The sequence below is a fragment of the Mesitornis unicolor genome, unplaced genomic scaffold (assembly GCF_000695765.1).
Source record: "Mesitornis unicolor isolate BGI_N332 unplaced genomic scaffold, ASM69576v1 scaffold1798, whole genome shotgun sequence".
Classification (NCBI taxonomy): Eukaryota; Metazoa; Chordata; class Aves; order Mesitornithiformes; family Mesitornithidae; genus Mesitornis; species Mesitornis unicolor.
The window spans coordinates 2,679-23,921 of NW_010202314.1; the positions used below are offsets into that span (position 1 = coordinate 2,679).

At 46.3% G+C, this 21,243-nt stretch overlaps 1 protein-coding gene across 1 annotated transcript in view; it reads right to left on the bottom strand.

Annotated features, from left to right (window-relative positions):
• The window catches only part of SLC35F4 (solute carrier family 35, member F4), a gene marked incomplete at its 5' end in the record, with an annotated part of 21,046 nt that extends 198 nt beyond the window's left edge, over positions 1-20,848 (bottom strand). Inside the window, 7 exons of the mRNA XM_010190339.1 lie at positions 1-65; positions 999-1,088; positions 1,766-1,958; positions 3,288-3,413; positions 8,987-9,206; positions 16,405-16,702; positions 20,660-20,848. The exon at positions 1-65 is cut by the window's left edge and continues 198 nt beyond it. Coding sequence (XP_010188641.1) covers positions 1-65; positions 999-1,088; positions 1,766-1,958; positions 3,288-3,413; positions 8,987-9,206; positions 16,405-16,702; positions 20,660-20,848 — 1,181 coding nt within the window. The remainder of the gene's footprint in view (positions 66-998; positions 1,089-1,765; positions 1,959-3,287; positions 3,414-8,986; positions 9,207-16,404; positions 16,703-20,659) is intronic.
• Positions 20,849-21,243: the final 395 nt, after the last annotated feature.

Genomic DNA, 21,243 nt, shown 5'->3' on the forward strand with positions numbered 1-21,243 from the left:
GATGATGATGGTGGCTCCCAACCTCACTACGCTAAAGATCATTTTGTGCTTCAACAGATCCACGGCTGCGAAGAAGAAACAAAAAAGCCATCACAACCACAGCAGGATCAACTATGGCGTCAGATCAGCCCCATGCATCTCCATAACCCGCGTGCTGTGCTCTGGCTGTGACACTGGCCACGCCGCTCTCCATCCTCGGTTTAGGTAGTGTAGTGTCATAAGTGCCACGTCTCCTTCATGCAGGCTCTGAGGAAGCCTTGCAGGGCTGCTTTAAGCCCCAGAGTTTCCATTTCTGCTCTGAGAGGGGAGGTACTTTGTGGCAATTCCCAGGTTGCATCAGCAGGATGTTTCCTTGGGCTGCATGGACCAGTGATGGAGAGAGGAGCAAGCAGGTCAGAGAGCTGGAGCTGATGCCTCCAGGCCCAGCCACAGCTAGCAACAAGAGCATGTCTGAGCCCTCAGCAGGCTCTTACAGGTACTGACTGTTTTACAGCTCTGACCTGCATTCCCCTAAAAACAGAGGTTTCTTTGAAAACATTCAAATACCCAGAGTGGTGAGGCTAAGAGGGTGGAGGAGGAGACTGGAAAAGCAGAGACGGAGGCTGTTCAACCAGACAGGACTCTGGAGTAACCTTCCACGTATAAACCCTGTCCTGCTGCTGCATGAAAAGCCCCCAGCATGGTGCTGAGCTGCAGCAGGACACTGACCCTACGACGTCTCAGGAACAATCAGCTTTGGGCTGGGGATCAGCCTGCTCTCTTCTCTGGGTGGGATGGAGGTATGGGGGCATCCCGTCACTCCCAGAGAAAGAAGGCAAGACACAAAACCAAAAGGCTTTCACCACCTGAAACACCCACTGTCACCAGGAGAAGCCAGAAGAGGCTGAACTGCTTTTGAAATATATGACAACAGATTTCGACTGTTTAGACAATAAACTGCTGCTGCTGTCTGCACGCCCCTGTGTGTATTTTTCCACTGACCACCATGATACTTGTACCTGCATTTCCAGGGACGCTGAGCACTGTGCCAATAGAGATCAGGATGGGGTACGTGAGCACAACGCCAACATTAACCAGAATATTGAAAGCTACGGAAAAACAGAGAAAATAATACATGATTATGGGGAAAAAACACAAGAGTGAGCCACTTCTCCTCCACCTTGACCCTACAAGTGTGGTATGTGCTTGGTTACACACCACAGCGATGTGAAATGAGGGGAAGCTCTGGGTGATAACTTATCCCTCCTTTCTGGCCCTTAGGTGCTCACAGAGCAGCTGCAATTCTGGTTAGAGCAGTTCCAAGGTGTTGGCAGCACCTCAGCTGTCAGCCTGACCACAGCTCAGGACACAGGCCGTGTACCGGGCAATGACGTCCTCTCTGTTTCCTTTTAATATACCCACAGTGGAGACAAAGCCCTCTTCCGTTACCAAATAATAGCGACCTGGCTAAAGGAAAGGATGTTGTTAAATCTGGAAATTAAAATGCCCCTGGGCTGAAGCCAGCAGCTCTTTTGCCCTGCTCGAGGAGAGCAATTGTGAAGTGCCCAATTCGTATCCTGTTTATGTTCTGCTGTTGATGCTGGTGTTAAGGCTTCCTACGAAAAACATTTCTCCAGGAGTACCAGTTGCACTGGGATCAGATTTAATGTGTGAGAGAGCTCTGCTGCTTAAGGGGGCTGGGGGGAGTTATTGAGGCTAACTTTGTTTTGGGGGGGGGGAAGGAGGAGAAGAGCTAGAAATATAAGTCATCTTTTTAATTACGTACCTAACCAGAGGCCAGCTACTCCACACAGGTAACCCCAGGGCACAGCAGAGAAGGGGTACCAGTACTCCACTTTTGTAAAATACAGTATGATCGGGGTAACAGAGATGAAAATTAAGTTGAAGAAGCCCAGGGTGGAAACAAAATGAGCCGCTTCCCCAAAGTTCGCGCTTCCAAGAAACATTTTGAATAAAACCTGTGGAGGAGAGGAGAGAGGAGGGGTTTAGACCTCATGTCCGCTGTGGGAAGCAAAGTGCCCCTTGGGAGAGTGGGGCACGGGGACAGCCCTGACCAGGACCACATGGCCACAACCCAACCCCTTCCCAAAGAACTTCTGCAAGGGGAACTTTGGTCTGATTTTAGCCCATCCCTGCATTTTAGTACAGAGGGGGATACCACGTTATTACAGTGCATCTGTAGCCCAAAGCTTAACACAAAATGAGAAGTAACTAAGAACCTGAAGACAACACTGTCCACACAATGAAAGTTACAGGATTTGGGCTGACGTGTCCTACACGAGCCTAAATTAAAGCACTTTGAGTGACTTGCCAATGGTCACAACGCATTTCACAGAATCACAGAATCCCAGATCGTTAGGGATTGGAAGGGACCTCAAAAGCTCATCCAGTCCAATCCCCCTGCCGGCGCAGGAACACCCAGATGAGGTTACACAGGAAGGCGTCCAGGCGGGGTTTGAATGTCTGCAGAGAAGGAGACTCCACAACCTCTCTGGGCAGCCTGGGCCAGGGCTCTGTCACCCTCACTGAGAAGAAGTTTCTTCTCCAATTGAAGTGGAACCTCCTGTGTTCCAGTTTGTGTCCGTTACCCCTTGCCCTATCATTGTTTGTCACCGAGAAGAGCCTGGCTCCATCCTCGTGACACTCACCCTTGAAATATTGATAACCATGAATGAGGTCTCCCCTCAGTCTCCTCTTCTGCAAACTAAAGAGCCCCAGCTCCCTCAGCCGCTCCTCATCAGGGAGATGCTCCACTCCCTCCATCATCTTTGTAGCCCTACGCTGGACTCTCTCCAGCAGTTCCTGTCCTTCTTGAACTGAGGGGCCCAGAACTGGACACAATATTCCAGATGCGGTCTCAAAATTTATCATCAAGACAAGCAAAGTCTGAAGCTGGGAGACAACTTCTCACCCCACTAGAACTACATCCAACTTTCTGCTGCCCCTGATTCACTCTCCCCTGCTGCATGTGGTAAGCCCCTTCAAAACAGCGTCGATAAACTGCGGTGGCAGGAAATGACTAAAACACGATCCTAAACTCCTTGCAGCACGGTAATGGAGATTTCATTAAAGGCTCATTAAGCAAAGTCACTCGTTTGGCAGCTAACAACTCATTACCCTCACAGCAGATTTCCCGACACCGTGACACCGCCTGGTCACGTATGAATGATGCAGGAGGGATGAATAAAAGAAAACATTTTCTTGGACAGCAATTCACGTTGTACTCGTGCGTTTTTAACAACCAATGTTAAAGAATACAAGAACACTGATAACCAGCCATGACCTACCTTATACAATGCAGATGTAGAGGCCGATCCAACAGCATATGCTACCCCGATAATTGAATCACCCTGGAAACCATCTGCATACGCCATCATTACGATTCCTGTGATTGCCATTATTGCTGCAACTATCTGCACAGACAAAGCAAAGCAACGCAGAGCTCAGTGCAATGTCACTACACGGGAAGAGATCAGCACTGTGTGGGGTTTTAATGAGTGCCACTAGCTACTTGCTCTTACTTGAAGCTTTCTTGCTTTCCCTTAAATAGGGGAAAATATGTATGGCTGGGAGAGATGTAAAACATAAGGAAAGTGTGTGCACTGAGAGTGATATGGGTCTGTAACATCACAAATTCTGCTGGGACTTACTGACAGAACAGCCCTCATTGAGTATTTTATAAGCTAAACATCCACTTTGGAGGTACGACTCCAAGATCAAGAAATTTGAAGTCATCATGCTCTGCTATGCAACAAGAGAAATATTTAGCAATGGCTAAAATTAAATGGCCAACCTTGCTGGACCAGGAGAACGACCCCTGTATTGTGAAATACCAGAGAACCACGGGGAGCTCTTCCAGGCTGCTCCAGTTGTGCACGCTATTTCCTACCAGCCCTCCCAGCCTGCGTGGATAGTCATCACCAAATTTCTTCATGAAGCCTTTACCTTTGTGCTTAGGTTTTTGGCCTCGTTTGAAAAATCACAGACAGAGCTTCAAAGAAAAAGCACAGAAATAATTAACTACACCATATCTGAGCCATATCTTGACTCCAAGGACCTTAAGGGAGTGGTAGGGATCCCAACATGTTTTATTCTTTGAAAAACTCCCCCTCTCTACCTAATTGCCCTCAGCCAGTAGATATGGAGCCTGAATTTCAGAGAAAGACACTGAATAGCTGGCTTCCACAGACTGCAGAGGAAAATGTGCTTCCTCAGACCTGTGGAAAATCACAGCCTCATTTCTGAGAGACAGGGGGGTTTACAGATTTGGTTTTTTTTGATTAATATTACATTAAGCATTTTCTCATTACAAAAAGGCTGTTCCTGTACTAGAGCTGGGTGCAGAGCAAAAGATGCACCAATGGAGATATCCAAAGCTGGCTGTTACAGAACCATTGAAGGTTCAGACCCTGTCTTATATTCCCAGACACCCATCGGATCACACAGCTCCCCAGTGGATAGGCAAAGCAGCTTCTTCCATTCATGCAAAGAAAGAACCTGAAGTGGTTCCCCCAGATAGTGCTACCTCTACAAAACACCCCCGCACTGACCGGGTCCCAAAATCAACTGCTGAGCCAGACAGGGCTTTCCACCTTCTTGCTCCTGCAGCTCTGGTTCAACTCCTGAGCTAACACCGATGTGAGATGGGCACTCGCTTCCTGAAAACCTTATTACACTTCATGTAAGAAATATTTACTAACAGACAAACCTAAGCTTCACATCACTGATTTTAAAGGTGTCCTGATCAAATCATGCACCCTTCTGCTGAGAAGCCTGACTTTCAGATCTCACACAGTTTTACCAAGTCTCAGAAAAGCCATTGATACTCACAGGTCAAGCAAATGTGAGCCAGACTGAGGTGACAAGCACAAAAATCCCACTGAACAATTTCAGCAGAGCCAGTCAGTAAAGCAAACCCACGTTTCAAGGGACACACAGGACAGGGACACTGGTCTGACTCAGGTAAAGGTGTCCACACGTGGGGGACAATGGGGAACCAAGGATCAACTCCTGGGGCAAAAACAACCTCTGAGACTACAGGTAAAAATGTTAGTGCTCCTAAATCCCATAGGTATCCAGGCCAACATCTTCACTGGGGAACTCACTTCCTTAAGTACTTCCCTCTTGCCTTACCACTAACAGAGGTACACCGGTATCGCAGTGACAATGTCAAAGGTGGAGTCACAAACCACAGTGCATGCCTATATCCCACTTTACCTTTATTTAAAACATCCAAGCTCTGAGCTACAGTTCAAAAAAGCTGCCCAGCTGTCACCTAAGCCTGAAGATACCGTTGATAACTCCAAATTCATCGTGAAATGGCACTTGAGATCCAGGTCCCTCGACTTAATGACAAGGGTCAGTGTCCCGTATGTACTCACAGTCTCTAGGTGTAATGCAATGGTTTGATGGGATCTGGGAGGACTTTAGCAAGAGGGGACCAGATGGTTTCCCTCCCCTCCACAGAATGACACATCCCAGCAGTCAGGCCATCCCTGACATGGACATGGGGATCATGGATCTAAGACTGCTCTCTCCGGACCTACGGCTCTCACCCTTAGCTTATCCTAAGACACAAATACCACAAAAGTCCGGCCTTGAAGCAAGGCAGAATTACACCCAGGATCTCCCAGACATCAGCACAGTCCCTCCTATCTGTTTCCAGACGCATCCCCTTGCCCTGCTCCTGCCTGGCTGGTTTCATCTCAGGCCACACCACGTATCTTGCCTTGCACATAAATTCAGATACAGCATTTCAGCTGTCAGCTGCACTACTGCAGCTATAATATTTCAAGCAGTGTCTCCCACAAGGCAAAACAGAAAAGCTCAATGTAGTTATCCCCGCCCTCCAAGGGAAAGGCTGGAGATTTAACTTACAGTTCACTCATTGCTCAGACCCACTGAGTCCTTTCCTTGTTTTAGTGGAAATGAGTAGATCCATCATCCCCAACAGGAGGTTCTTCCCAGTCTGACTGCACCAAATGTAGAGAGCAGTTTCCTAATTTAATCAAATATTTAGAAAGCCAAGAACTCTTTCTTTTTCCTGAAACAACTGGATACACACGGAGCACTGTCTCATGAGACATTAGATAAACAAGATCTGACACTGGTAAACAGCAAGAACATTATTTAAGTTCCACGTTCAAAGCTTTTCCTGCAAATTACGCACCCCTGCATTAGCACAGCTGACCTCTGCCTAGCAATTGCTGCGTGTTTGCTTTGGAAACCTCAGAGCTCAGCCCACAGCCTTCTGTAAGCTGACAAGCAGCAGCAAGGTCGCAGTGAACCAAAGCTGGTGGTTGTGGCTGACAGCTCGTTAAAGGGTTTTAATTAAGGGAGGAGGGCAGCAGCTTTCTTTTGGAGCCTCCTAGGTAAGGGATGAGATTAGCCTGCCTCTTTTTTTTTTCATTTCCCCCCTGGAAGCAAGCAAGGCCAGCCAACATTTTACTCAGGAACATTTTTTTCCCATGTGGAGCGCAGCAGAAAATGAGGTGCTATAGTAAGGAAAGCTGTCTCCAGGCTACAGTCAGTCTTTTCAGGGGCAAAAAATGATCCCAAACCACTCCATACCTACCTAATAACCATTAATTCAACTTCACAGATGAAACACAACCAAGGGCTCAAGCACACAAAAGTTTCAGCGTGTGGCTCAATCCAAGCAACTCAAACCAAGAGAACTGCTCAAACACGTGAAACCCTTTAAATGTTTGTGCTTGCTCTGAGCCAAAGCTGCCCTGACCCCCAGAAATCTCAGCGTAACACGGATACGTTATTAATTTGTGAGATGATCAGAAATGTCCGAGCAAAGAAGACTGGGGTGCAGGCAGGGATTGTGCTAGGTTTCCTTGTGCAGGGCAGTAGGTACTCAAGGTATCTGTGGTCTACCTGCACTATGTTTATAGGTACATAGCTATGTATCATTGCTGTACATGTCCTTCTCACATGAATACTCTTTCCTCAGCTGGTGTTTTTCTCTCTCAGGTTGGGTGCAAGCTCCTTCCCACGCTACAGCGTCACCACCGAGAGCACAGCGCACGCTCCGGGTAGCTCAAACACAGCCAGACCCCAGCATGGAGCCCCAGCAGGGTTTCTACAGCCACTCAACGCTTCCACGGGCAAGATGATGCCATACCACAAGGTGGCCATCGAGGCAGGTTTGACTTTCACCAGCCCAGCTGAAACTCCAGCCCCCCAGCCTGGCCAGCAGCCGCTTTTCGGGCTGTGTGGTACCGCTGTGTTGGCACACAGCGGGCGCTTGGAGAGCCACCAGGCAGCGTGGAGACCCTTTGGAGATGTCCGCAGCATCACCAGGAGGGCAGGGAGCTGGTGGAAATCCACTGCAGAGCCGCTGAGCCTTGACAGCTGCTGGTACCCAAGCCCAGGCAGGTGAAAGCCGTGTCAGGGATGCGAGTGCCGGCTGCATCCTCACAGACGTGACCAACGGCTCCGAAGCTCCAAAAAAGCCGCTGGGAGCTGCGCTCCTTTGAAAAACCTGGCTGCGCACCTGGGTGCTGAGTGCTTTTGCAAAAACACTGGCTCAGAGTGCGTGATTAAGCCCTTATTTCTGTTCATCCCCTCACTGTCCAAATAACCCAATTCCACCTGCCCTCCGAGAGGCTGGGGGGTGAAGGCAGTAGAGGCATTCAAAGCACAAAAGGCTGGGTCTGCGCTGCTTTGTCGTATTTTAGTCCTCAAACACTCTCCTGCGTGGTTATTAACATCATTAAGTGTTATTCTGGCAGGAGAGCTGCTGGAAAATGCTGCTAATTACGTTTCCAGTAATGCGCATCCAGAACCTGCCAGTTAACAGCAATAAACAGTTTCTTTTATGTGCAGTTCCCTTCCTCTGCCAAGATTTTCTTGTGCAAACCTCACGGTGTTTACAGCATTAATACTAATGCATATTTATAGCAACGATATATTTTTTTTAAAGCCAGTGAAAAATAACTAATAACCGAAAATAGCTTTAGTATTTTTCATCTAGGTTTCTTTAGGAGAGTAAGCCAGGAAAATACAAGAGCTATGCTTGCTCTTCTAGAAAGAGGTTGCTTTGAGACAAAAAAAATAAGCTTAAAGTGTACAAAATTTCCAGTTTTTTCAGCTGGAACCTGAGATGATCAAGGGACAGAAGAGAGAAGTTACTGATCCTGTTAATTTCTGTGGAGAATAACTGAGGATTTCAAGCCCTGCTTATTCCTTGAGTTAGTCAGGCTGAGGTCGCATCCCATGCTTCTATGTTTTAAGCTGCATAGGAAACAGATGCAACCATTTCCTCTTCCACTCCCAAACGCCAAGCGCAGTGTCCTGGTGGCTGCTCCAAGAGCTAGAGCAGATGCCAGTGAATCAGGATGGCCTTTAACTTTCACTTCAGAACCTTCCTATCCCATCATTAATTGAAAAAAGTGTTATCCTGATATTTAAAAAAAACCCCATCCCACTAGCACGAGCGTCCTGATCCATCGCGTTTTCCAACAGTGGCTGCTGTCCCTTCTCATTTATATTTGGCACACGCACACGTGCATGCATTCATGTGTCTGTAAAAAGTAACAGCACAAGAAAAACACCTACATATTGAAAATGGCTCTCTACCCAAACAAGGAGTACAATTGCTTTGGCTAGAACCTACACATTTATCAGTAAGCCTAAAATAAAATTAACTGACTGTACTTCAGCGCTGCAACCCAAGACAGAATGGGCTTTTATGAAACTGGAAGTCTTCCTATTCGAATTCATCAAATTACATTTAGCTGTAATAGCTTCTTGAAATTCCCACGTCAAATTACCTCTGGAGCCTGAGATGTCTCACTGATCTGCAAGCTTAGGTTCGCATCATAAAATTCAATGAGAAATGGTTTCACAATATCTATATCTATCTATATATATATACACACACCTTAATGCAGCAGTACTATGGCAGCACAATATCTTATGGATTTAAGGGCAATTATGAAAACAAGAGAGAGTTGAAAATCAGGCATGCCATTACCCTTGCTCCCATGAACCTGTCTTTCAGCACAATCCAAGAAAGCAAGAAGACAAAAGCTTTGTTACAACAGAATAGGGCAGAGACGTCTGTGGCTGTCAGCTTCTTTAAAGCCAGTAAATACAGGTAGTTAGTCAAAGTCCACAGAATAGAAAAGGGAGCAGTCCTTTTAAGAAAGAGTTTCAGCGTCAGACCATCTTCACCAAAAATCCGACTGCATTCCCTATGAAAAGAAAAGAGTTTTAAACTCAGCCAGGATTTTCCTGAGCATTCACTCCAGCACAGCAAGCATTCATTAGACTTTTATCGCATTCAATTAAGTGCTTTTCCTAACTGCTCTGCATACCCGTAAGAATCTATTGTTTAATTCACACAGCGAAAAGAACCCACAATCTTCTTAAAACAGCAGTTTCGCAAATAGAAAAGAAGTAACTTACCTGGAATAATCACACTCCATGGAACAATAATCCCAGGGACTCACACACAGAAATGAAGGTTATCTATAAAGCACCAACAGCTCTCGGGCTCTGCCTCCGAGGCCGTGAACAGAGGGATTACAACCGCAATTCCTTCTCTGCAGCTTGACAAATTTTTTTGTGCTTTGCTCCAAAACCTGTTTTTCTTCTCATTGAAATGTATTCTAACATACAGCCAAGTTAGCTTCAAGAATCACCTAAAGTTACTCACAAATACTGCCAGACTGGCATGGTGGTACCTGCATGGACTGAGAGGAGACCAAGCATGCAGCTTGACTAAAGGTACTTCACTGCACCCCTCCTGAAACATCCCTACCCTTCCCAAACTGGGAAGGATGGTTTTTAGCAATATCACTGTGCGTTCTTGGTTAAAGGGATTCCTCTAGATATGCCCAGTACGCTTCATTTCTCGACGGTGCAGCTCTCTGACACGTCTGTGTAAAACAGGAGAGGTCCCACAAGCGAACGCTGCATCCAACTGAAACGCCAATGAAGTGAACCAAGGTACCTCCAAACTGCAACACATCCTTACGAAGTGACATTCAGGGATTAATCTAAATGCCAGGAGGCCTCTGGGCCCTGAAGTATTCCCAGCCAAATGTGTCTGTGTTTGGAAGATTGCTGAAACACTAATTATGTAGAACTAATTAGTAACTTCAAAGAACATACTGCCATGTGAAGTCAAAAACATTTGTTATTTGAGGGGGGAGGAGTGGTGGCAGTGTCGTCATTACCCTGACATGGCTTTGCCTTTAAAGGCAGAATCGTTTTCAGGTCTCCTAAACTACTTTTATATTCTGCTGTTAAAAATATTGCCCTTTTTTTACTATTAAGAATGGAAACCACGACTCTCATTTTGAGGAAAGTAGAATAATAAGATCTATGTAATACATGAGATCAGCCATGTCTTATTAACCATCCATTCCCTGCTGCCACTAAAATGACCTGGGGTACGAAGCAGTCATTTCTGGCAGTAATAAATTGCTTTCTCGAGCTCTGCCAGGGTGTCCAACAAATTAAGGCTCGAGCAGGCAGAGCTGCTAATTATCTCCTTCACTCTGGTTGAGCCAGACCTTCTGACGGGTCAGTGTGCTCTCCAAAGATCAGGACAGAAATGCTACAGATAGAAAGAGAAGAGTTAGCGGTGTGTATAACTTATCTGAGATGCAATGCGAACACTCAGTCAGGCGAGTAAATTAATGCTTGAGTTTGGCTGTAGGCTTTTGTATCACTGATTTCAGCAGGTGATGAGTTTCCCCATCTGAGGATGGACTCACTGCGAGCACAGATTTGAGTGCTCGTTGGCATGCAGATACAGCAGTTTACATGTAAAAGCTGTTTGTCTCCCCATGAGACTTAGGTGGATGCAGAGGGTGATCCTGAGCTCCGATTGTGCCTCACTTCAAGACGGGTGGCTCCTCACCTGGATGGACCATGGCTGTGTCACCATTACACGACACCAGGGCCAGGATGCATCCAACTGGATGGACCCTGCTCTCTCCAACCCAGTGGGAATTCTGCCATTGGTCTGGATGCCAGACCTGGATGGACCCTGCTCTCTCCAGCCCAGTGGGAATTCTGCCATTGGTCTGGATGCGTGACTGGATCGTTACATGGCTGTAAATCTGTCTCAGAAGCTCTCAGGATCTGCCTTAGAGGAAACAAGCTTGTACTGTGTTAAAACAAGAGAGAAAGGTGCTTGGGCTGCTCACAGCGATGCAGGGCACAGTTGAGCGCCCCAGTGCGATGCTGATAGCGTACAAAGGCAACAGCAAAACCGTCCAAGCACATCACTGGTGGAGTCTGCAAGGAATAGGAAAAGCTCTTCTACAGATGTGCAAAGGTGCTTGGGCTGCTCACAGCGATGCAGGGCGCAGTTGAGCGCCCCGGTGTGATGCTGATAGTGTACAAAGGCAACAGCAAACCGTCCAAGCACATCACTGGTGGAGTCTGCAAGGAATAGGAAAAGCTCTTCTACAGATGTGCCATGGGAAATTATACCCACGCCATCCATCGTGGTCTCCCACTGCCAGGGAGATGCTGGGAATAAGCCTGGCGCTTCTGCTCCTCCATCCGTGGGAAGGGTGAGTGGCTTCCAAAGAGTGGGGGAGATGCCAGAATGGGTCAGGCTTTGTTGTCCTGCAGACCTCTGAGATGTCTGCACAAGCACAAACTCCATCAGAAGGATGGAGTCCATAGTGCCCTGGCTGTGAAACTTCAGAAGGAAGAAGCCTCAGTGATTATGTTATTATTCTGGGCTGGATTCAGTTGCAGCAACGCTGCAAGCATCACTTATCTCCACCTTCCCAGAAGCAGTGGGAGGGATGGGCACAGATTCACAGCCAGGAGAAGAAATCTGGAAGCACCTCACAGGCTCCAGGCAATGGACTGTGTAAGCAGACGGAAGAGCCTCCACCACACACAGCAGCTACAATAACCAGACAAAACGGGGGCCAGCGGTTCCTCACCTCCCAATTAAAAACAAAACAGCAAGGACTTGTGGCAGGGTCACTCTGAGCAAGACAGGGACCTGATGAATTCACCTCCGTGCCTCAGAGAACGCCATGAATAATGCTTGGCGGGTGAGGAGACAGGAGGAATACTTTGTTTTCCCAGTCATGGCTGCAATAGATTGCCTCGGGCTTTGTGAGGGCTGGGCTGCTCAGTGGTTAACTCTGCCTCTTTGGCATGCAACTAAAATTAAACTTGCAGGAGTCATCATGACATGACAGTGATTAAAACCCTGGGCTCAGGGGATGGCTTCATGGATCCCTGCCCATACAGATAATATCTGTAGGCTGCTGACTTAAAGGCAAAGACATATCTGAGGGCAGCTGACCCTGAAACTATGACACTGACTATTTCCAAATGCACAAGAAGTCTATTTAAAACCTGCCCTCTAACACAAATAGCTCTTTTTATTTGCAGGTAGCCCTCAGCCATCAGCTCTGGGCTGTGTGCCATGCTCTCAGGAATTACAGCACCTCAGGCAGGGATGTAGCTTTGCCTCTGGCACCCACTAAATAGCTCCTGTCGCCTCTCAGTTATCTGGATGCCAGCCCCTGCAGAAGAACGGGTTTATTCACCCCTGATGCACAGCAGCCTCTGGAGTGTAATGCAGCAGCTGGTTTTAAAACAGTTTACAGAAAAAAAAAACCAGGGCTAACAGGGGCTACCTGGGGTGATGTGAATGCGGCGAGTGTAATTACATCACCCGGATTAAAACTTGGCAAGGCCACCAGTGGCATTACAGGAGCAAGAAGCACCGCGGGACCTTTTGTGAGCACAAGTTGTTAGCATGTCATCTGGTCCTTCTATCTAAATGATGGCATCTGCTGCAATAATATATCTTCCAGCTCCATTTCAGGAGACAGACACCAAACAGAGCAATGGTGGTTGAGCAACCAGTGAACTGTTTACCAGGACTGACTGAGTCTGAACATTTGAAAGAGCCTGGCCAGCTGCATTTGTCTGCTTGAGAGCCGGAGAAAAACGAAAGGGAATTGTGCATCAATGTCTCACATAAGCAGCATCTGGCTTAAGGGGCAGCACCACAGGAGTGCTGTGTCCCAACAGGAATGGTCCAAGGGAAGCCCTGGCTTTGGGCTGCTGAGCCATCTGGGGTTGGAGCAGCTTCAGGCAACAGAGATCCTCATACTCCTCTGAAAAGCCCTTTGCACTGAAGATCTAGATTTGCAGTGCTATCCATAAGTGGCTGAGGAAGCTGGGCTGAGCTACTGCTGCAGCATAGATGGAGACATCTGTAGGTGATAAACTTGCAGATGACAGGTGACAGCAAATATCAGCTACTCATGGCTCTGTTTTTCCTTCAAGTGATGCTCATGTCTTGTTATCCTTCTTGCTAGAAAACCAACTCTTCCCGCTGTGTTCGTGTTTATTAAACCTGCACCTGCAGCCTGCCTAGGCAGTGCCTCAAGGCTGCACAGTGCCTGCAGGACTAACCTCGGCTATCACCGTGGATATCTCCTGGCAGAAAGCTGCTGAATGTCACAGTGTTTGTCCTTGAGAAGCCAAGACAGCAGATGGGGAGGCAAAATTTATTACTGACACTGAAAACATCATCCACCTATTCCAAGTCATAACTCTATTAGGATCCTACATCAAGTCTACGGAGTGTCTTCTGCTTGTGGTAAATACTGGCAGGGCTAGATTTCCTGTTGCTGAGCTTACTGAGCTTCAGATCATTTAATCCGACATGAATGCAAAGACTTCCAAGCTTTTATGTGGGACATACCTTTTCTCTGCCATACCAAGACCTGTGTCTTCTGTCTCAAGATACTTTACCAAAATGCAGCAGGGAAGTAATAACCACGAGTCAGATTCTAAAACCACAAAATTTAATCTCTAAGGTAAAGTGTGAAAGGTAAGAAATACACAATTTACAATCTCTAAGATTATAAACCTTTCAGAAAGCCAATCTAAAGTTGAAGATTGCGACTCCTACCCTTCCAAGTGGGATTTACTGAAGCAGCAGTGGCTCTGTGCAGCTTTGCCGGCCTGGGGCAGCACTCTGCGAGCCACTCGCACGATCACTGATCTCTGCCAAGGTATCAGAGACACTGTTTGTTCTGATCCGTCAGGAATATCTGCTGGACAAAATGTCACACGTCTTTAAAGCTCCTAGTGAGTAACTACATCCTCCAGAAACACAAAGACAAATCACCTCTGGACTCTGAGGCAGGCCTGGAATCGCCACAGGACAGGCTTTATTGGCAAGGATTACTTACTCCACAGAAGTAAAACCGGCAAATGAAGCAACAAAAAATCTTACAAAATGTAATGAAAAGCCTTGTAACAGGAACAATATCAAGAACATAAACCAAGCAATTACACAAACAATTGATCTAGCTTTGAAAATAACGCTGTTCTGTGTAGGAGGCTGGGCTAAACCTCCAAAGGCCCTTTCCAAACTTTCTCTGCATTTAAAAACTACAAATGATGCCTTTCAATTCTTTTAAGTCACCAGAAAATCAAGTGCTTGTCCTGAAGAGACGTCCATTCCCCTACCCACACTGAAAGAGTTTGGCTTGTCAAGTTATAACGCTGTGCAGACCAAGCAGTTGGTCCTCACCATGAAGTCAGTATTTGCCAGCAGTTGCCTCCTCCCTGGGATGTGAGTTCCTGGTATTCCTGGGGTAGGAAATACCCTGGGAAGCTGCCTTTCCCCTGGCCTGTCAGCTCTAACATCAGGCTCCTGTTTCCACACATTCACAAAACTACTTCACATCTCCGTGTGCACAGAAATTCCTAGGGGTATGTAAGGATGTGTCCTCAACTATAGACGCTGAACTCACAACAGCTTGGGAAACCTATCAGTTATTTAAGCTCATTTTTATTATGCGCTGCCACAAATGTTTCACCCAAAATGTTGCTCTGATGGATGTATAATCAACTAACAAACTGCAGAGGATCTATCTGCAGGGATACTTATTCTGACCTTCCTCCTTATCTGCTGTGCATTTGTTATTGCTTTACCCCATACCCAGAAGCCCAGCTGACGCTGTTCATGTTCACACAAATACTCCAGCAAGAATCTGAATGGAGGCATCATTAACGTACCAAGCACCAGGCTTTTCAGAGAAGCAGTTAATTAAATGCAACTGTTCAATCTCAGCCATGCTGATTTGACAGAAATGCTAATTTAGGGCCAAATTACATCCCAGATCCTGGCGAAAGCAGCCAAGGGAAGATTTTGGCCCTGCTGCTCTCCAGCTTAAGAGTCACAGATCGAATTCCCTGTGTGCTCGGTGACGGCTGAGCTGGACCCTCTGCCAGCAGGAACAAGGTAGGGGCCACACGCTGGTTATCACCTTGCAGAACAGACAATTCTGCTGGAGGCAGTAAGTTTGTTTTCAAAGCTCGCAAGGGAGTAACAGAATTGGGTCCCTGCTCAAAATTATCCTGCGAATTTCTTCCCTCCGTGTGTGTTACCTCTTGGCAAGCTGAATTTAGGTCCATCCTTTAAAGCAGTGGTGGTGGCTGGGCCGGATGATCTCTTTGGGCTCCCTTCTAACCTTTTATTTCTATGATTTCACAGAGGCTACTGCAGAGGGATTTATGGATTTCCACCCCTGCAGACTAATGTTGTGGTGAGGACTATGGACTTCTTCACACTTGAGGCTGAGAGTTCAGTTAAAACATGCAGCCATGTGGTGTAGGGAAGGGAAAGGACGGAGGTAGAGATGTGTTCCCCTGGCTCTCACAACACAGGAGAAGAGGCGTTTCCACATGGAGCCTGATGAAGATGGGACAAAGCCTTCTCGTCATTCCCTCAGGGTGACAGCCACTCAACTTGCCCCTCAGAGCTACAGGGGGAGGAGAGCCAAGGTCTGCAACCAGTTTTAATTCCTACCTCACACAAAAAAAGGGCTCTTGGGATGCTCTTCCTCCATGCTATGATCCAGCAGGGGGAGCTCCTACCCCACACAAAAAAAGGGCTCTTGGGATGTTCTTCCTCCATGCTATGATCCAGCAGGGGGAGAAAAGGGCACTTTTCATCCTGCTGTACTTACTGAGGATAGAGAACAAGACATGGTCTTCTTCACGGAAACCATCTCCTCAGCTCTGAGCATCTTTCTGCTCAACTGTGAGTGGGTTTGGGTGCACTTTACACTACTGATTAATTAATGGCCTGATCCAGACAAGAACACAAAATATAGAGATGTTAGATAACATAATAGCAAGATTATAAGCAAATTACTGACCTTTTCAACTCATTAAAAATCCCCTCTAACAACCAATTATCCATTTATTCAAGCACTTATCACTCATCTAGTCGCTTTCTGTAAGCTATTTATGAATGAGATTTCCTGCAGTACGACCTTTATTCTGCCATCTGACACCACAGGTCAAACAGAGAAGAGCAGTGATCTCAGCCCACAGAAATCAGGTTGCACGAAGCGATATCGCCACGATAAAGCCTACCTGAATTTTTTGATTGGAGACTGCTTTTCCTGCGCGGTTGCAAGGTGCCCAGAATAATAAATGGGAAAAACCATAATGTTCCAGTTTGTTGAGAACCAAGTCATGAAAAAGGGACAGTCAAAGGTCTCATACGTGATTTTGACAAACTGTGTGGTCCCGACCCAGGAGGAAGAGACGGATAAAATGATAAGAAATCTCCAGATAAGCTTGAGGAACATGGATGTGCAGGACTGGCATCGTGTCTGTCCTTCAGCTTCTTGGCTGCTGCTTTCTGTGTGCGTTTGTGTTCCTTCTTCTCCTGAAAAGTAAGAACAGAAAAAGAGTTACACATACAATGAAGACATTGAAAAAAAAAATTTCTTGGCAAAATCTCCCCTCCTGATCCAGATGAAAACCATCCCTTGCCCTCTCCACATAACTTCGTTATGTTCCACAAAGAAATCACACACAGAAATACTTCAGTAGTACCGTCTGTGTCACTTCAAGGGGTTAGGAACAAAATACAAACACAATACCAGGGCCTGAGGTAACAGCGTTGTGGTTAAATGTTGCCACTGTTTGCTTTTTCTGCCCTTCTTTCCTTCTGTCAGCCAAACCTCTGGAACAGAGCTGCATCCCTCGGAACCAACATCATCATAAAGTCAATTACTGCGCGTGTGTGCAACATAAAAGCTATCTGAGCCTGTGCATCTGAAGCCAGGAACAAGCTCTTGAATAATAAGATTTTAACTGAGGAGTCACTTTTTTATTTGCAAGCTGGAAGGGGAAAAAAGAAACGGTTTGGTGGTTTCACATACCCAAGCACAGAGGGGCTGTTTTCAGTCAAGGTAGCGTGCTTACATTTCTGAAGTTAAAAAAGGAAACTGGACAAAACTGAAGCTTGGCATGCCTAGAAATGAACCTGTACACACAGACAAGCAGGAATCAGAAAGTTGTCATTTCCCACTTCAGTACAGTACTTTTCAGATCTAATCTGCAGACCGAAGTGTAGAGAATTTAATTTCCCTGACCGGCAGCTTGCCCTCCAGACGCATCTTCAACCCATGAACCCTCTTTTCATGTCCCAGATGCCAGCTGAAAACAACGGCTCGAGCTGTGCTGGATCCTGAGGAGCTTTAACACCGTGAGCTCACGTGGCAGCGCTGAGCTCCAGCCATTTATCCCATTAGACCACACCGTACCAGTTTGATAGAAAAACCAAGAGTTCCTTCTGAAAATCATGACCTGCAGCATTTCTTAATTATTTCTATCAATTACAGTCGCATGAACACACGATGTGATATAGATAAAAACCAATATAATCACTGATGTTAAGAGGGGCTATGGATCCACCGCAGTGAGAGCACACGCTGTCCTATATTCAACTTCAACGTGAAAAAGGTTCCCTTTCAGAGTCAGGTTTACTTTCCTTTTATATTGCCACAGCCACAAAGAAATGTCAAACCGAGGTTCCGAGTTATTGGATTAGACCAACATTACATCTCAAAAATGATTCATCATAGCAGGGAGCACATTTGCAATCAAGGATTTTCCTAACCGGGACATGGGGCTTTTTGTAATTGTAATTGTGTGGTGTGTTTTTTTCCCCCTAAAAACAGTCAGTACTCAGTGGGTTCATTGTTTAGTGGTGAATCAAGAATTTAAATTAAATTACGGGTTTATTAAAACCATGCAGACACAGGTCTGAAAAGGCAAGCATTGTTTTAGCATTCTCTTTGGCTGCTGAGAGAAAATAGGCATTTTTATGGTACTAATAATGACTGACATCTTCTATTAAAAGGTAAATTACAGTTTATTTGCAAGTTAGAATGGCTTAAAAAGAATATATCATGTAACGTCCCCTTGCAGGTTTTCCTGCTAAGCAAAACGACCATGCAATTAGTCCTTCCTCAGCTAACAGCTACAATAACAATACAATAACAGAAGAATAAAGCACCCTTATCCATGCTTTCTGTTTTCCAATTGCCAAATAACTGTGCAGTTGCTGTTACTATGCATGACACCACCATTAGCATTTGACTTGGATTTCACAGTCCCAGGTTTGAGTGTTAGGGAAAGGCACAGAAATGCATGCTCACGGCAAGTCCTGCCTTGGATTTAAAGACCTATGTAAGTTCTAGCCAGATTAAATGGACAGTGGGGAGCTTTCATAAGTGCTTAGTGGGTAGGATTGATTTCGTGTAATGTAGTAAGCACAAAACTGTGTGTTCAGACGGCTGCCTAGGACCCCTTTGTATTTAATGTTAATGGACAGGCAGGGTGAGAAGGTAGCTGATTTCATCCTCATAGCTATCTAAGCTCACTGGAGGTGCTTCTCTCTCCCTGGACTAGATATTTACATTTAATTTAAGTGAAATTGAGATGGATCCCCGGCCAAAGTGACACAGTAGCTTGAGAGTTGCCTTCAAAACACATGAGATGTGCACACCTAAATCTTGGCCAAAGAACCAAAAGGACAAGGTAAGAAATGCCTTTAAAAATAATGACAGGGCTTGAACTCAAAGACACACGGTGAGCAAGCACACAATTCATACTAAACAGGTTTAAGGATTTCCAAGTCATGAAACTGGGGCTGGAGTAAGCTGGAAAGCAGCACTTGTGTTCAGGTACCGCATGAGATGCTAACGAGGAGAAAGCAAATTGATCAGCCAAAGGTGGGTAGATAGCACTTTTTACAATTAGCAAGGTGGCAGAAATCCTTGGTGTCTGCATTTAGTTGAGTCTGAAGCAAACCAACAGTTACCCTGTCAAGAGCACAGAGAGAGAGAACAAAACCAGGATGAAAGGACAGGGAAGAATGCAGATGACACTGGTCAATGGCAAACTGTGGCAGCCAGCAGAACTACCCCTGCACGGTCCTTTTGACTATAACATAACTCTTGCTTGTGATGTCTCTGTGACAAGATGGTAACAGAAAAGCCTTTTGCTTTCATTTTGAGATGAGAAAAAACGAAACCTACAGCTTTTCTTCTGAGCTCTCCTGACTATTTGGCAACTACATCCTAGAAAATCACATTCTTTCTATTTGTTTTCCTACCTGTCAGGTCAGTCCTACTTAGACCTCACTGATGAGGAAGGGAAAAGCAGGATAAAAAGGGAAATTTAAAAATGCAAACCAAATGTTTAGAAGAATATGATGTCAAGGCACTACTCTTTTCTCAAGGGGACTGAAGTCCTTAGAGAAGATGCGTTCTGATTTTGGATGTACCCTCGTGCCAGCACGCACAGAGTTATTTCAACCTGATACCTGCAAAAATAGAAATAAATTGGTTTCCTGGTATCTTAGGTATGATCTTTACTGCAAAATGCTGCATTATCCGCTCCTTGCAGTAAATAATCACCTCCAGCATTTTACTGAGGGTTTCCATCAAGAGACTTCTCCTGGAGTATGAGATCCCTCCATGTTACAACACAAGAAGAAAAGGGCTGACTCTTGCTGCCATCGGTGAAGTGACAAGAGGAAGGTTCATCTCCTGCAGTTCCAATGTTCAGCCCGTTTCTGCTCACGGTATCTACAGAGTCTTCCAGAGAACTTGGAGAGTTAAAGTTCTGCAGTCATTTAATGGCTCTCTCTTCCTCAGCAGTGCAATGCAGCAGACTCAAAGGTCTGTGGTTGCATACTGCAATTGCTCCCATCCCATCCCTGCTGGTGGCGGATGGACACCATGGTGAAGAAGTCCGTGTTCACCATACCTACGGGTTCATTTGAGCTAAACTTGTGCAGTAAAGTGGGTGACACCTTCCTGATGGAAGCCCTGACGTGCAGCTGATCGACGATCTGAACTGTGATGTCTTCCCTAGACATCCTTCCACCTGCTGCTCCTTCTCTTCCTCAGACCATCCATGGTACGAGCTGAGATTGTCACTGCCTTTGACAAGGAACGTCAAAGGCTCTTAAGGGTCCTGGTCTCTGGCCAGGCAGAAGCTGAGGAAACACAATCACTTTGTAAAAACTAACTTGTGTGCTAACGTTAATCATCCTTTCAAGATCTTCTGTGCCTTACAATTACTCAGATATCTAACACATTACATGTTCCTACTGGGGCCCAGGCCTTCTCCTCCCATCCTTGCTTCCTTCCCACCTATCCCCAGCTTGCACACAGGTACAGAACAGACTTTCCTGCGGCCCTGCCGTTCGCAGCACGGTAAAACCAACGTCCACATGCTCGGACTCCGCACCATCTTTCAAAAGACAGACGAAAGAGGCCTCTCGCAGGCCCGCTGCGACGCCGGGAATGCGGCTGTTAATGCCTACCTGATCTGCTCTGCCTCTCGACTCTGCTGTGCCGACAGATTCCCGAGGGACTTCGATTCTGCAGCTCAAGAATGGGAGCAGCAGAATCTTCAGCAACAGATAGAGGGGAGAGCTGCCTAGTCATGCCTCTGTGTCTGCTGGGGCAGTTGCCTCCTGGCTTGCATTGGATGACAGATGATCGGGAGGCACCTGAGAAGAAAGAGTTTGCATCAGTTTGACTGTAAAGTCCCTGGAGGAAAGTGGGGCTTTCAAACACTCTGTCAGTGAAACGCATACAAACGATTCAGCGGGAGAAAAGAAGCACACTGCAAAAAAAGAAATCAATGTTTCAGCTCTGCTCAGAATAAAGAAAATAAGTAAGTAAATAAATACTTAAGTCTCTCCCCCCTTACAGATAAAAAGGTGCTGCATGAAAACCAGTCTTTCCCCTGAAGAAATGAGAGACCTGTGTCGCAGCAGCCCCACAGCTCCATCCATAGGGTCTGAACAGCCAAAGGAATTTGTACTCACGTGGGCCCCTTCCTGAGCACTGACACTGAATCGGGCAAAAGGAGAGGTCATCGTTCTCCCTTAGGGCAGAAAGG